The sequence below is a fragment of the Heptranchias perlo genome, chromosome 13 (genome assembly GCF_035084215.1).
Source record: "Heptranchias perlo isolate sHepPer1 chromosome 13, sHepPer1.hap1, whole genome shotgun sequence".
Lineage (NCBI taxonomy): Eukaryota > Metazoa > Chordata > Chondrichthyes > Hexanchiformes > Hexanchidae > Heptranchias > Heptranchias perlo.
The window spans coordinates 7,816,458-7,831,016 of record NC_090337.1 but is presented as its reverse complement, the minus strand read 5'-3'; the positions used below and the strand labels follow the sequence as shown (position 1 = coordinate 7,831,016).

General features: G+C 45.9%; 1 protein-coding gene across 1 annotated transcript in view; it reads right to left on the bottom strand.

Annotated features, from left to right (window-relative positions):
• sec62 (SEC62 homolog, preprotein translocation factor) overlaps nt 1-4,793 on the bottom strand; it is a 39,259-nt gene extending 34,466 nt beyond the window's left edge. Inside the window, exon 1 of the mRNA XM_067994898.1 lies at nt 4,711-4,793. Within this exon, the coding sequence (XP_067850999.1) occupies nt 4,711-4,746 (36 nt within the window). The 5' untranslated portion in view covers nt 4,747-4,793. The remainder of the gene's footprint in view (nt 1-4,710) is intronic.
• Between the last annotated feature and the right edge of the window lie 9,766 nt (nt 4,794-14,559).

The window sequence follows — 14,559 nt, the reverse complement described above, 5'->3', positions numbered from 1 at the left end:
AACATTCTTGCCCTATCCCAACACACACCCTCCTCGTGGCAAAACATTTGCGCATTTTGTTAACCGTTTGCAATTATCAGCTGTACGACACAAACCTATTCTGGTGACACAGGGCCCCCGTCACTCTCCCGTGAAGGATTTACAGTTTACACCATCCTCCCTCACCCGTTACAACTGTCGATGTTACTCCAACAAGCGGTGCTGTTCAGGTAGGTGGGTGAGATGTTAGCACCACAGGCGCATTTAGGTAAAGGTGGTGGGGTGGGGGGGGAAGTGGGGGGTGTCGGTGTTTGTACTTGGGGAAAAAAAACCCACAGGAGCCGATATGCTGAATTCATCACCTCAAATTACTCCCACCACAAGGGGCAGCACCAGCTCGAGCGCTCTCCGCATACTCCCCATGTTTGGATGGCCAGGATCTACAGCTGGGTGTTTCTCGTAGTTCGAGCTGACACGGTACAAAACATGTCACATGCCCACCATTACGCTTTGCTGACGACAACATGAGTAACCATGGCAACGAGGGGGTCAATGGTCCACCAGAGGACGCATTTTAGGACTGATACAGGGTCGGTGCGGCCCAGGGTGGAGGGAGCGCAGGTTTACAGTTTCTGCACAGTGAGTTCCAATCTCAGTCATGGCGTATTGAGGGGGGGTGGGGGTGGCGAGGGAAGCGGAGAATGAAAAGACCCTCATTGGTCTCCAGCTGGCTGACTACAGAAAGACCAAGAGGCAGGTCACCTGTCTGACCTCTCCACCCAGAGAACGCCGAGCGAGCTAAAAACAGAACACAACCACCAGAATGGATCACCTTTGGCTCCTGGCCCAACTCTCTTTCATTAGGCTCAGCCTCTCTCTCTCGCTGCACTGAAACCATTTGTAAGTGCTGCTGTAAAGTACTGGAAAAATACAGGTTTGGAAGTGCTGCTTGCTTGCAAATACACTGGAAGTGCAAAATTCATGTTTTAGCTTGTGTACTGAAATAAGTCCTGCATTGTGTGTTACTGCCTTAGGTGAGTAGAACGGTCACACAATTGTTTTACCCATTGCTTTGCTGTTGTAAAAATAAACAGCAGCACGAGAAGAAAACAATTTGGTTAATCGTTATGCATTAAGTCCAGCAAAACTGATCAATTATGACCTTCAAATATCTTTTGAAAAACCTCTTTTTCACAGTGAGGGGCTGATGTATAAAACTGGCAGCGATTCCACTGGTTAACAACCTACATTTATACAGCACTTGCTGAGTGATGGGCTACGATAATGGTTTTCAAGGAAGACAGGGAGATGGCAGAAGTTTAGGTCATGGTCAGCAACGGTGGGACAAAGGGAAAGGGGGGATGCACAAGAGGCCAGAGTTATAGCAACGGAGCGAGGACCCAAAATGGGCGGTAGCAGGTTGGGGTATGCGAGGGCGAGAAAGAAAGGGAGAAGGCGGGAAAAAAGAGAAAGAAAGAACGAGGGAAAGAAAGCGAGAAAAAGAGAGAAAGAACGAATGTGAAAAAGATAGAGAGAAAAGAGAAAGGAGAGGCTTGCATTTATATAGCGTCATTCACGACCTCAGGATGTCCCAAAGCGTTTGAAGTACTTTTTGAAGTGTAGTCACTGTTGTAATGTAGGAAATGCAGCAACCAATTCGCACACAGCAAGGTCCCACAAACAGCAAGGTCCCACAAACAGCAATGCGATAATAACCAGATAAGGTGATAATAACAGAATTAAGAGCAGTCCTTTCTGTTCTGTGCAGTGTAATAGTTTAGGTCCAGCACTGCACTCCCTTTGGCACAGATTTCCTTTCAAGTATCATGGTAGGTACAGCACAGGAGGAGGCCATTCAGTCCATCGTGCCAATGCCGGCTCCTTGAAAGAACTATCCAATTAGTCCCATTTCCCCGCTCTTTTCCCATAGTCCTGCAATTTTTTCCCCAAGTATTTATCCAATTCCCTTTTGAAAGTTACCACTGAATGTGTTTCCACCGCCCTTTCAGGCAGTGCATTCCAGATCATTACAACTTGTTGCGTAAAAGAATGTTTCCTCATGTTGCCTCTGACTATTTTGCTGATCGCCCTAAATCTGTGCACTCTGGTTATCGGCCCCATCGCCACTGGAAACAGTTTCTCCTTATTTACTCTGTCAAAATCGTTCATGATTTTGAACATCTCTATCAAATCTCCCCTTAACCTTCTTTGTTCTAAGGAGAACAACCCCAGCTTCTCCAGTCTCCCCACATAACTGAAGTCCCTCATCCCTGGCACCATTCTAGTAAATCTCTTCTGCACCCCTCTAAAGCCTTGACATCCTTCCTAAAGTGTGGTGCCCAGAACTGAGTGTTTTATAAAGGTTTAGGCATAACTTCTTTGTTTTTGTACTCTATGCCTCTACTATTAAAGCCCAGGATCCCATATTTTAACAGCCTTCTCAACTTGGCCTGCCACCTTCAAAGATTTGTGTACATACACCCCCGGGTCTCTCTGTTCCTGCACTCCCTTTAAAATTGTACCATTTAGTTTATATTGCCTCTCCTCATTGTTCCTACCAAAATATATCATTTCACACTTCTCTGCGTTAAATTTCATCTACCATGTGTCTTCCCATTTCACCAGTCTGTCTCTGTCCTCCTGAAATCTGTTACTATCCTCCACATTGTTTACATTTCCAAATTTCATGTCATTTGCAAACTTTGAAATTATACCCTGTAGACCCAAGTCCAGGTCATTAACATATATCAAAAAGAGCAATGGATTCAAATGTAGATGGAAATGTTCATGACTGATTCGCCCTCACATTCTCACCCTTCAGAACTGTACAGATTTCTTCCATGAAGCTGCTTTTATGTTGGGGTTAAATGCCGTACCAGTGCCTCGGTATGCATAGCGCAGATCTTACACAGGTAGCGGCATCCTCAAAAAAAACTTGCTTTGCTAAGAACAGTGGCCAGAAAGAGTTGTTTTTTCTAATCAGGCAATGGCTCGGGACTCACAATATAAAAGCTCCCTAAGAAGCCCTGGATGTTTCCACTTGTATGGGGAGTCCAAAACAATGGGCCATAAACATAAGGTAGTCACTAATAAATCCAATAAGGAATTCAGGAGAAACTTCCTTACCCCGCGGTGAGAATGTGGAACTCGCTACCACATGGAGTAGTTGAGGTGGAGCATAAACACTGGCATAGACCAGTTGGGCCAAACAGCCTGTTTCTGTGCTGTAAATTATATGTAGTTTGTGGGGGAATGCTCTTGCACTCCACCGTCTCAGGAACCTCTGAGGTAAAGAGAGCTCACACCTGAAATGGAGTGGCTGCTTCTCGCTTACTCAGGTACCAAGGTTCAACCTGTGTCCAATTACCGTGAAATGCTGGTGCATGTAGGGGGTGTAATTAATGTACCACCCCATCATCTGCCACATGCTGTAATTGTACAGACGAGAGAAGCTGTTAACATAGACCCAGTCAGCTGGTGACAGTGTCCCAGGAGAGCAACACCAACCTGAAGGGCTAATTCCCAGGATGTGTACACAAATCAGTGAGTGTGCGACAGCTGCATCCCAGCCACCTCCTCGCTCCGCCCCTCCGAACCCGCTAATGGGGCTGGCAAGACACATACGGGAAACCACCACCTCATTTAAAAGTGAATGAAACAATCTGAGGATGCATTGCCTCCACGTCGCAGAGTTTCTGTGCCAGAGAACTTTCTGGAAAAGCCAATGAAACTGTGAGCCCGTTTCATGGAGGACACACTGCTGACAGATCCGCTGGGGCAGATATTACCCGCTGGGGCAGATATCACCCGCTGGGGCAGATATCACCCGCTGGGGCAGATATCACCCGCTGGGGCAGATATCACATCATCACATGACTTGGTGCCAAGTTCAGCACTTTCACAGATGAAAAAAATATAATTTAGACCAATAAATGAAGAGCTTATAGTTAACACGTTTCCTGTCGGTCTAATCCCAAAACTCCAGACCCACAGCCGGCTAACCCACTCCCGCTGTCCCTTCTCGAAACCCTGACCTGCAACCCTCTCTCCCCCACCTCCCTCTCTGCCTCATCTCTTCCTCCCCCTCTCCCTGTCCCTCACTCCCTCTCCCTCCCCCTCTCTCCCTCCCTGTCCCTCACTCACTCCCCTTCTCCCTGTCCCTCATTCCCTCCCCCTCTCCCTGTCCCTCACTCCCTCCCCCTCTCCCTGTCTCACTCCCTCCCCCTCTCCCTGTCTCTCACTCCCTCTCCCTCACTCCGTCTCTCACTCCCTCCCCTTCTCCCTCACTCCCTCCCCTTCTCCCTCACTCCCTCCCCTTCTCCCTCACTCCCTCCCCTTCTCCCTCACTCCCTCCCCTTCTCCCTGTCTCTCACTCCCTCCCCTTCTCCCTGTCTCTCACTCCCTCCCCTTCTCCCTGTCTCTCACTCCCTCCCCTTCTCCCTCACTCCCTCCCCCTCACTCCCTCTCCCTCACTCCCTCCCCTTCTCCCTGTCCCTCCCTCACTCCCTCCCCTTCTCCCTGTCCCTCACTCCCTCCCCTTCTCCCTGTCCCTCACTCCCTCCCCTTCTGCCCCCTCCCTCTGTCTCCTGCTCTCCCCCTTCTCTTCTCTCTCCCGTCCCCCCTCTCTCACCTCCCCTTCTCTCTCCATCCCCGACCCCCTCTTCTCTCTCTCCACCCCTCATCCTCTCTCTCCTTCTGTCCACCGACAACAGCCGCCCCTCACCCCGGTACCTGACTCCGCTTCTTCTGTTTGCGTCGCTCCGCCATGTCTCCGGCCCCAAGTGACGTGTAACGGAACAACCGAACATCGCGAGACTCGGCGCCCCGACCCACAGCGCCGCCTCCCGACCGGGAGCGGGAACTGCAGCCACAGCGCCGCCTCCCGACCGGGAGCGGGAACTGCAGCCACAGCGCCGCCTCCCGACCGGGAGCGGGAACTGCAGCCACAGCGCCGCCTCCTGACCGGGAGCGCGAACTGCAGCCACAGCGCCCCCGATGACTGGGAGCGGGAACTGCAGTCACAGCGCCCCCGATAACTGGGAGTGGGAACTGCAGTCACACCGCCCCCTGCTGACCAGGAGCAAGAACTGCAGTCACAGTCACCACCTCCTGACCGGGAATTGGAACTGCAGCCACTGTGCCGCCTCCCGACCAGGAGCGGGAACAATTTTTTAATTAGTTTACGGGATGTGGGCGTCGCTGGCAAGGCCAGCATTTATTGCCCATCCCTAATTGCCCTTGAGACGGTGGTGGTGAGCCGCCTTCTTGAACCGCTGCAGTCCGTGTGGTGACGGTTCTCCCACAGTGCTGTTAGGAAGGGAGTTCCAGGATTTTGACCCAGCGACGATGAAGGAACGGCGATATATTTCCAAGTCGGGAAGGTGTGTGACTTGGAGGGGAACGTGCAGGTGGTGTTGTTCCCATGTGCCTGCTGCCCTTGTCCTTCTGGGTGGTAGAGGTCGTGGGTTTGGGAGGTGCTGTCGAAGAAGCCTTGGCGAGTTGCTGCAGTGCATCCTGTGGATGGTGCACACTGCAGCCACGGTGCGCCAGTGGTGAAGGGAGTGAATGTTTAGGGTGGTGGATGGGGTGCCAATCAAGCGGGCTGTTTTGTCCTGGATGGTGTTGAACTTCTTGAGTGTTGTTGGAGCTGCACTCATCCAGGCAAGTGGAGAGTATTCCATCTCACTCCTGACTTGTGCCTTATAGATGGTGGAAAGGCTTTGGGGAGTCAGGAGGTGAGTCACTCGCCACAGAATACCCAGCCTCTGACCTGCTCTTGCAGCCACAATATTTATATGGCTGGTCCAGTTAAGTTTCTGGTCAACGGTGACCCCCAGGATATTGATGGTGGGGGATTCAGCGATGGTAATGTCGTTGAATGTCAAGGGGAGGTGGTTAGACTGTCTTGTTGGAGATGGTCATTGCCTGGCAATTGCCTGGCGTGAATGTTACTTGCCACTTATCAGCCCAAGCCTGGATGTTGTCCAGGTCTAGCTGCATGTGTGCAGTCACAGCGTCACCTCCCGACCGGGAGTGGGAACTCCACCCACCTGCCGACCCAAAGCAGGAACTGCAATCACAGCGCCACCTGCCGACTGGGAGCGGCAACTCCAATCAAAGCAGAATTCTGCAGGTGAAAGAAAAGAATTATAGAATCATAGAAAGGTTACAGCATGGTAGGAGGCCATTCGGCCCATCGAGTGTGCGCCAGCTCTATGCACGAGCAATCCAGCTAGTCCCACTCCCGTGCCCTATCCCCATAGCCATTCACATTTTTTTGATTCAAGTACTTATCCAGTTCCCTTTTGAAGGTCATGATTGAATGGTGGAGGCATAACCACTAACTGTGTAAAAAAGTTTTTCCTCATATCACCTTTGGTTCTTTTGCCAATCACCTTCAATCTATGCTCTCTGGTTTTTGACCCTCCCGAAGAAAGACTTGCATTTCTATAGCACTTTTCACAACCTCAGGACGTCCCAAAGCACTTTACAGCCAATGAAGTAGTTTTGAAGTGTACTCATTGTTGTAATGTAAGAAATGAGCCAACCAATTTGCATGCAGCAAGGTCCCACAAACAGTAATGTGATAATGACCAGATAATCTGTCTTAGTGATGTTAGTTAAGGGATAAATATTGGCCAGGACACTATGGCGAACTCCCCTACTCTTCTTTGAAATGGTGGCCAAGGGATCTTTTACATCCACCTGAGGCAGAAGGCGCCTTGGTTTAACATCTCATCTGAAAGATGGCACCTCCAACAGTGCAGCACTCCCTCAGTATTGGGCTGTGTAGAACTGGGTATGGGTACCCATTGTGATGTTGACTTAATATTTTGGAGTTTGGTGAACTGTCCTGGGAGAAATTTTGCAAAGCTTTTATCATCTTCATACATTTGCCTCCTTTCACTCAGTTCCTCTATTATTAGCACATTTACTATCAACTTATCAGGAAGGCTGAACAGGCTAGGGCTCTTTTCTCTAAAAAAGAGAAGACTGAGAGGTGATCAGATGGAGGGCTTTCAAAATATGGAGGGCTTTGATAGGGTAGACATAGAGAAGGTGCTCCCACTTCTGAGGGTATCCAAATCTAGGGATCATAAATACAAGATAGCCACCAATAAGGAATTCAGGAGAATCTTCTTTACTCAGAGAGTGGTGAGAATGTGGAACTCGCTATCACATGGAGTGGTTGAGGCGAATAGCATAGATGCATTTAATGGAAAGCTGGATAAGTACATGAAGGAGAAAGGAATGGAAGGATATGATGATAGGATTAGATAAAGTAGGGTGGGAGGAGGCTCATGTGGAGCACAAACACTGGCATAGACCTGTTGGGCCGAATCGCCTGTTTGTGTGCTATAAATTCTATGTAACATTGGATAGAGTCCACAATGGGCCGAATTGTTAATGGGTTGGAAGAGGAGTAATGGGAACTTTCTTGCTTCACGTTTTGTGTTATGGTCTTGTAGAAATAGTGTAATATCTCCTAAGGTAGTTCCATCTCTCAGTCCCATCTACCTAAGTTCCTATTGAGTTTCCAAAGCCTTCCATTGGGTGCTGGGATGAAATTGCTGTCCGTAACTTTAGTGGAACAAGTCAGTTTGAATACAAAATGTAATTTCTCTGTTAACAATGTTCAAAGAAGAGACGATAGTTTCTCCTGATGTTTTGGCCAAAATTCCTCCCTCAATCAATACCATTAAAATCAGATTAACTGCTCTGTCACCTCATTGCTGTTTGTGGAATGTTGTTGCTGCAGAATGACTGCGCTGCTTGCTAACATAGTCTCTGAATTCCAAAAAAATGAATTGATTACTTTGAGATGTGATTAGGTGCAATTCAAATGTAAATATATATTTCTTGCTGATTCATCTATTGGCGAAAATCAGAATATAAGAAAGAAAGGAATGCAAAAAGGACTTATTAGCTGATATAATCTGACCCGTCCATAAATTATAACCCACTGCTCTCCTGAAACCCATTCAATCTCCGACGGGAATGTTCTTGATAAAGACTCCATTATCCCCAAAGGTCATTAAGAGAAAGAAAGCTTATGACTGTCACAGAAAACTAAATACCGCAGAAAGCCTCGAGGAGTATAGAAAGTACAGGGATGACGTAAAAAAGGAAATAAGGAAAGCAAAGAGAGGGCATGAAAAGATATTAGCTCGTAAGATTAAAGAAAACCCAAAGGTGTTTTATCAGTACATTAAGAACAAGAGGATTGCTAAGGAAAAGGTGGGACCCATCAGGGGTGATAAGGGTAACTTGTGTGTAGAAGCAGAGGTCGTGGGTAGGGTTTTAAATGAATATTTTGTCTCCACATTCACAAAGGAAAGGGATGAGCCGACTTAGTAGTTAAAGAGGAGAGGTGTGAAATATTGGATAAGGTAAACATAACGAGAGAGGAAGTACTAGAGGGACTGGAATCCTTGAAAGCTGATAAGTCACCAGGGCCGGATGGATTGTTTCCCAGGCTATTGAAGGAAGCCAGGGAGGAAATAGCAGATGCTCTGAGGATCATTTTCCAATCCTCACTAGTTAGAGGGGAGGTACCGGAGGACTGGAAAACTGCAAACGTAGCACCATTGTTTAAAAAGGGTACGAGGGAAAGGCTGAATAATTATAGGCCGGTCAGTCTTACCTCGGTGGTGGGCAAACTATTAGAATCAATACTGAGGGATAGGATAAACTGTCACTTGGAAAAGCATGGTTTAATCAGGGAGAGACAGCATGGATTTGTTCAGGGAAAGTCATGCCTTACAAATCTGATTGAATTCTTTGAGGAAGTGACAAGAAGGATTGATGAGGGTAGTGCAGTGGATGTTGTCTACATGGATTTCAGTAAGGCATTTGACAAGGTCCCACATGGCAGACTGGTCAGAAAGGTAAAAGCCCGTGGGATACAGGGAAATGTGGTGAATTGGATCCAAAATTGGCTCAGTAACAGGAAACAAAGGGTAAAAGTCGATGGATGTCTTTGCGAATGGAAATCCGTTTCCAGTGGTGTGCCACAGGGCTCAGTGTTGGGTCCCTTGCTGTTTGTGGTATATATTAATGATTTGGATTTGAATGTAGGGGACATGAATGGCAAATTTGCAGACGACATAAAAATTGGCCGTGTAGTTGATAGTGAAGAGGATAGCTGTAGACTCCAAGATATCAATGGGTTGGTGGAATGGGCGGAAAAGTGGCAAATGGAGTTCAACCCGGAGAAGTGTGAGGTGATGCACTTCGGGAGAGCAAACAGTAAAATGGAATACGCAGTAAACAGGAATATATTGAGAGGGGTAGAGAAGTGAGAGACCTTGGAGTGCATGTGCACAGGTCCCTGAAGGTGGCAGGACAGGTAGATAAGGTTGTGAAGAAGGCATACGGAATGCTCTCCATTATGTGCGAGGTATAGAATACAAAAGCAGGGATGTAACGATTGAACTGTATAAAACACTGGTAAGGCCACAGCTGGAGTATTTTGCGCAGTTCTGGTCACCACATTACAGGAAGGACGTAATTGCTCTGGAGAAAGTGCAGTGAAGAATGTTGCCAGGGCTTGAAAATTGCAGCTACGAGGAGAGATTTGATAGGCTGGGGTTGTTTTCCTTGGAGCAGAGGAGGCTGAGGGGAGACTTGATTGAGGTTTACAAAATTATGAGGGGCCCAGATAGAGTAGACAGGAATTACCTGTTTCCCCTAGCGGAGAGTTCAAGAACTAGAGGACATAGATTTAAGCTGATTGGCTGAAGGATTAGAGGGGCATGAGGAAAAACTTTTTTACCAAGTGGGTGGTGGGTGTATGGAATTCGCTGCCTGAATTGGTGGTGGAGGTAAGGACCCTCAACTCTTTTCAAAGTACCTGGACCTGTGCCTAAAGTGCTGTAAGCTGCAGGGCTATGGACCAGGTGCTGGAAGGTGGGATTAGAATGGGCACCTGGTTGTTCTTCGAGCCGGTGTGGACATAATGGGCCGAATGGCCCCCTTCTGTGCTGTATTTTTTCTATGGTTCCATGATTCTGTTCATCCATCCAGATATCTCTGCTATCCAACCCTGTCTGTTTCCTGTTCCCACAAGATATTTTCTTTGTTATGTTAGCACAGGATCTGTCATGCCCCCTGGATTATTTGATCATCTCTGCACTTATCCCTATAAATGTGACTCTTGCTCCTGACATAATACTGCAGTTGCACTGCAGTCTGGAATACATTTTTTTCTGTAACATTTACATGCTATATTTTTCCTTGGCTTTCTTTTCCTTCAAATCTTCTCTCCTTCTCTCTGGTAGTTGACTCATGTTGCGGGTCAGTTCCATGAGTGCCAGGGAAAGGAAAGAAAAGACAAGACAAGACAGAAAGAAACTGTATTTACATGGGGTCTCTCACAGATCAGGACATCCCAAAGCGCTTTACAGCCAATTAAGTATTTTTGAAGTCCTGTTGTAATGTAGGAAACTCAGCAACCAAATTGCTTTTAGTGGGACCTTGCTGTGTGCAATGCGATAATGACCAGATAATCTGTTTTAGTGATGTTGCTTGACCGGGGAATGTTGGCCAGGACAATGGAAGAACTCCCATATCTTCTTTGAAAAGGGCCACGGGATCTTTTATGTCAACTAACAGGCAAGGCAGGACTTCAGTTTAACATTTCATCTCAATGTGGTATCTCGACCAAATTCCATTGTTCACGGTTGATGCCAGAGAGTGTTGTCAGGCTATTCTACGATGAAGGGAGGGACAATCTTGTTCTCACTTGACATTCATACCCTCCCGCTTTCCAGGAGAAAATTCAGGATGATTCTAAGACAGCTAAGCTGATTTTTCACTTATCTCTACCCCAGTGGTGCTGTGGCCAATTGTCGCCCCCTACATCCGCCTCATTGAAATCAGCTTAAACCAGGGTTTGAACCTGGGATCCTCATGCCTGTTTTCCTCAGTTCAGGGTAGCTCAAAGGTCAGCTGAAAACACGGGAGTTTTAGTTGAGTTGAGTTGAGTTTTAGTTGTAAAACAGTGGCTGTGTCACATCAGAGATATCAGGGACATATAAAGGGAACATATTGGAAGTGAAAACAACTGCAATAAGGCAATCTATTGGGACAAGACATACCATTCGCACAGGGTAATTCTGTCGCGAACCTTGATGTGTGCTCTTTTTTATATATTCTTTGGGATGTGGACAATGTTGCCCATCCCTAGTTGCCCTAAGAGATGGTGGTGAGCCTTCTTCATGAAGTAGTGATTGTTTTTACAATTGAGTGGTGTAGTAGGCCACTTTAGAGCATATTAAGAATCAACCACACAGGGTAGGCCAGACCAGGTATGGGTTGTGGGTTCTCTTTCCTGAATAACATCAGTTGGTTTCATCAGCAAAATGGCAGCTTTCATGGTCATTTGTTGATCACAACTTACCAGATTTATTGAACTCAATTTCACAACTTGCCATGGTGAGATTGTGAAGTTATGGGCGTAGATTTTCAATTTGTGTAAAACTGGCGTATCAGATCGGCCGCCCGTTATAGAAACTGCCCAATTTTCATTTCCATTGAAATCTCCCGAGGAGAGTTTATGCAAATTTGCTGCAGGCACCCCAAAACATAGGAACAGGAGGAGGCCATTCAGCCCCTTGAGTCTGCTTCGTCATTCAATTAGATCATGGCTGACCTGTATCTTAACCCTATCTACCTGCCTTCGCTCCATATCTCTTGTTCCCTTGCCTAACAAAAGATCAAATGCAGTCTTCAGGTGAAGTGGGGTTAGAGGGCAGGGATAATTAGACTAGAACACACAGATATAATTCAGTCCCCATTTTAAAGTTCCAGATTCTGGAATCATAGAATCATAGAAATCTACGGCACAGAAGGAGGCCATTTGTCCCATCATGTCTGTGCCGGCCAAAAGAGAGCCATCCAGCCCAATCCCACTTTCCAGCTCTTGGTCCGTCGCCTTGTAGGTTACGGCACTTCAAGTGCACAGCCAAGTATTTTTTAAATGTGATGGGGGTTTCTGCCTCTACCACCCTTTCAGGCAGTGAGTTCCAGACACCCACCACCCTCTGGGTGAAAAGAAATTCTCCCCAACTCAATACTTCAATTTATATTATTATTTATAATTAAATAGCAAAATTTATGGAAATTTGGGAAGCAGAGAAGTGGAGTTGGTTGAAACATTAGAGATTATCTGCAGTGCAGACTGAGGAACTGGGAAAAGACAAAACTGAGTTGTTACAGCACCATCACTGGCAGGAGGGTGTTCTTACAGCATGACAAGTTTACATAGGCAGTTTCCATTGGAAATATGGACATAACAATTTATCAAATCGAAACGTTGGCAATAAGATTTTGCAGACAGGAAGTGAATGTAGATGTAAGGTTTTTACTACATATAGATATAATCATTTTTAATTGGCTGTTTTTTTTAATTAATAGGGCATTTGAGCCAATCAGGATGCTTTGTACATTACATAGATTTTTTTCCTTATGGGCACATCCCAAATTTTAATCATAACAATTAGTAGAACAGAAACTGGGTCTAATGATGATTTATTTTGGAAACACCCAAAAAAGTGATAAGTGTACAATCTGAAGTCAACACATTTAGGAAAACTGTAGAAAAGCAAAAGATGTATTGCAAATATTTAACACATCTTTATTTTTAAAGTAGTTCAGATGACGGAATGTAACACCAATGAACAAAGGTAACAAGTTGATCCCAATTGGACTTGTATTCCAGGTGACTGAACTCTGCTTTCAAAAGATCAGTTGGTTTGCAACAGCCGAACAAATCTCTCGCGTCCAATTGAAGGACTAATGCACACTTAAGATACTTAAAAATAGAGCATTGCCAGAACCAAAACATCTTCTACCATCCCTGCCCCAAAACTAGAGTGAACATGTATCAGACATGGTGTTGTCTTCCTCCATTGGTCTCACAGATCACCACCTATTGTGGTTACTGCATCTTCTGGTGAACAATACACACCATTTTGCCACAGCTCTTGTTCCTGTTGCTTATATACCAGGGAGAGTCTTATCAATTATCTAACACAGGCTGTACTAACATGGAGCTGGAAGCCAAGTTCTTTGAATAGTTTATAGAGACTGATGCAGACTGTTAGAGACACGTGGTGCATCTTAGAATATCTCAAACATCACAGTGAAAAAAATGAAAGCTCTGCCAGTGTATTAGAATGATACCTGGACTCCAAGGTTTAAATTATGAGAAGAGATTGTATTCCCTGGAATTTGGAAGATTAAGGGGTGATTTGATCGAAGTTTTCAAGATATTAAGGGGAACTGATAGGGCAGATAGAGAGAAACTATTTCCGTTGGTTGGGAAGTCTGGGGCTAGAGGACATAACCTAAAAATTAGAGCCAGGACTTACACGCAAAGGGAGGTAGAAGTTTGGAACTCTCTTCCGCAAACAGCAGTTGATGCTAGCTCAATTGTTAATTTTAAATCTGAGATTGATAGATTTTTGTTAACCAAAGTATTAGGGGATATGGGGCTAAGGCGGATATGGAATTAGGTCACAGATCAGCCATGATCCCATTGAATGACGGAACAGACTCGAGGGGTCAAATGACCTACTCCTAATCCTATGTTCCTACGATGTGAGAGATAAAGAGCGAAAATGAATAGGAAGAGAAAATGTTTAGATAGAGAAAAACAAAGAAAATGAAGGAGAAATAAAGAGATATAGAAAGAACAACTGCAGCTCCTATGCTACGGTTATAGAGTAAATGCACCCAAAAAGGGAGGGCAGTAGATCTCCGGGATATTCCTTCTCGTCAACGTGGCACTGTTCGAAGGCTGGCAGCAGATCAGTCAACTTGCTTCCTTGGTGTCAGCTGTGGCTCAGGCGGAAGCACTCTCACCTCTGAGTCAGAAGGTTGTGGGTTCAAGTCCAACTCCAGAGACTTGGAGCATAAAATCTAGGCTGACACTCCCAGTGCATTACCGAGATGCTGTCTTTCAGATGAGACATTAAACCAAGGCCCTATCTGCACTTTCAGCTGGACTTAAAAGTTCCTATGGCACAATTTTGAAGAAGAGCAAAGGGAGTTCACCTTGGTGTCATGGCCAATATTTATCCCTCAACTAAAATCAGTGTCAGATCAACTGGTCGTTATCACATTGCTGTTTGTGGGATCTTGCAGTGATCAAATTGGCTACTGCATTTCCTACATTACAACAGTGACTACAATTCATTAATTGGTTGTAAAGCGCTTTGGGAATTCCTGAGGTCGTGAAAGGCGCTATGTAAATGCAAGTCTTTCTTTCTTTCTACATGTGATGCTGAGAGAAAAGGGGAAGAAAAGTTCGAGGGTACAAAGTACATGCAGGGTGTGCATTACACAACGCAGGAAGTTGTGGACAGGACCAGATGCTGATCTCCGAAACTTGAAACTAACAAATTTGATTGAGGTGTTGAGGATTATGCAGGGTGTGGATAAAATAAATAGGGAAATGCTATTTCCATCAGTCAGTGAGTAGGAAACTAGAGGACGTAGATTTAGGAACAACATCAAAGGAATGAAGGCTGTGGCTGAATTTTCTTTTTTGAGCAGAGATATGTTAGGGACTTTGAA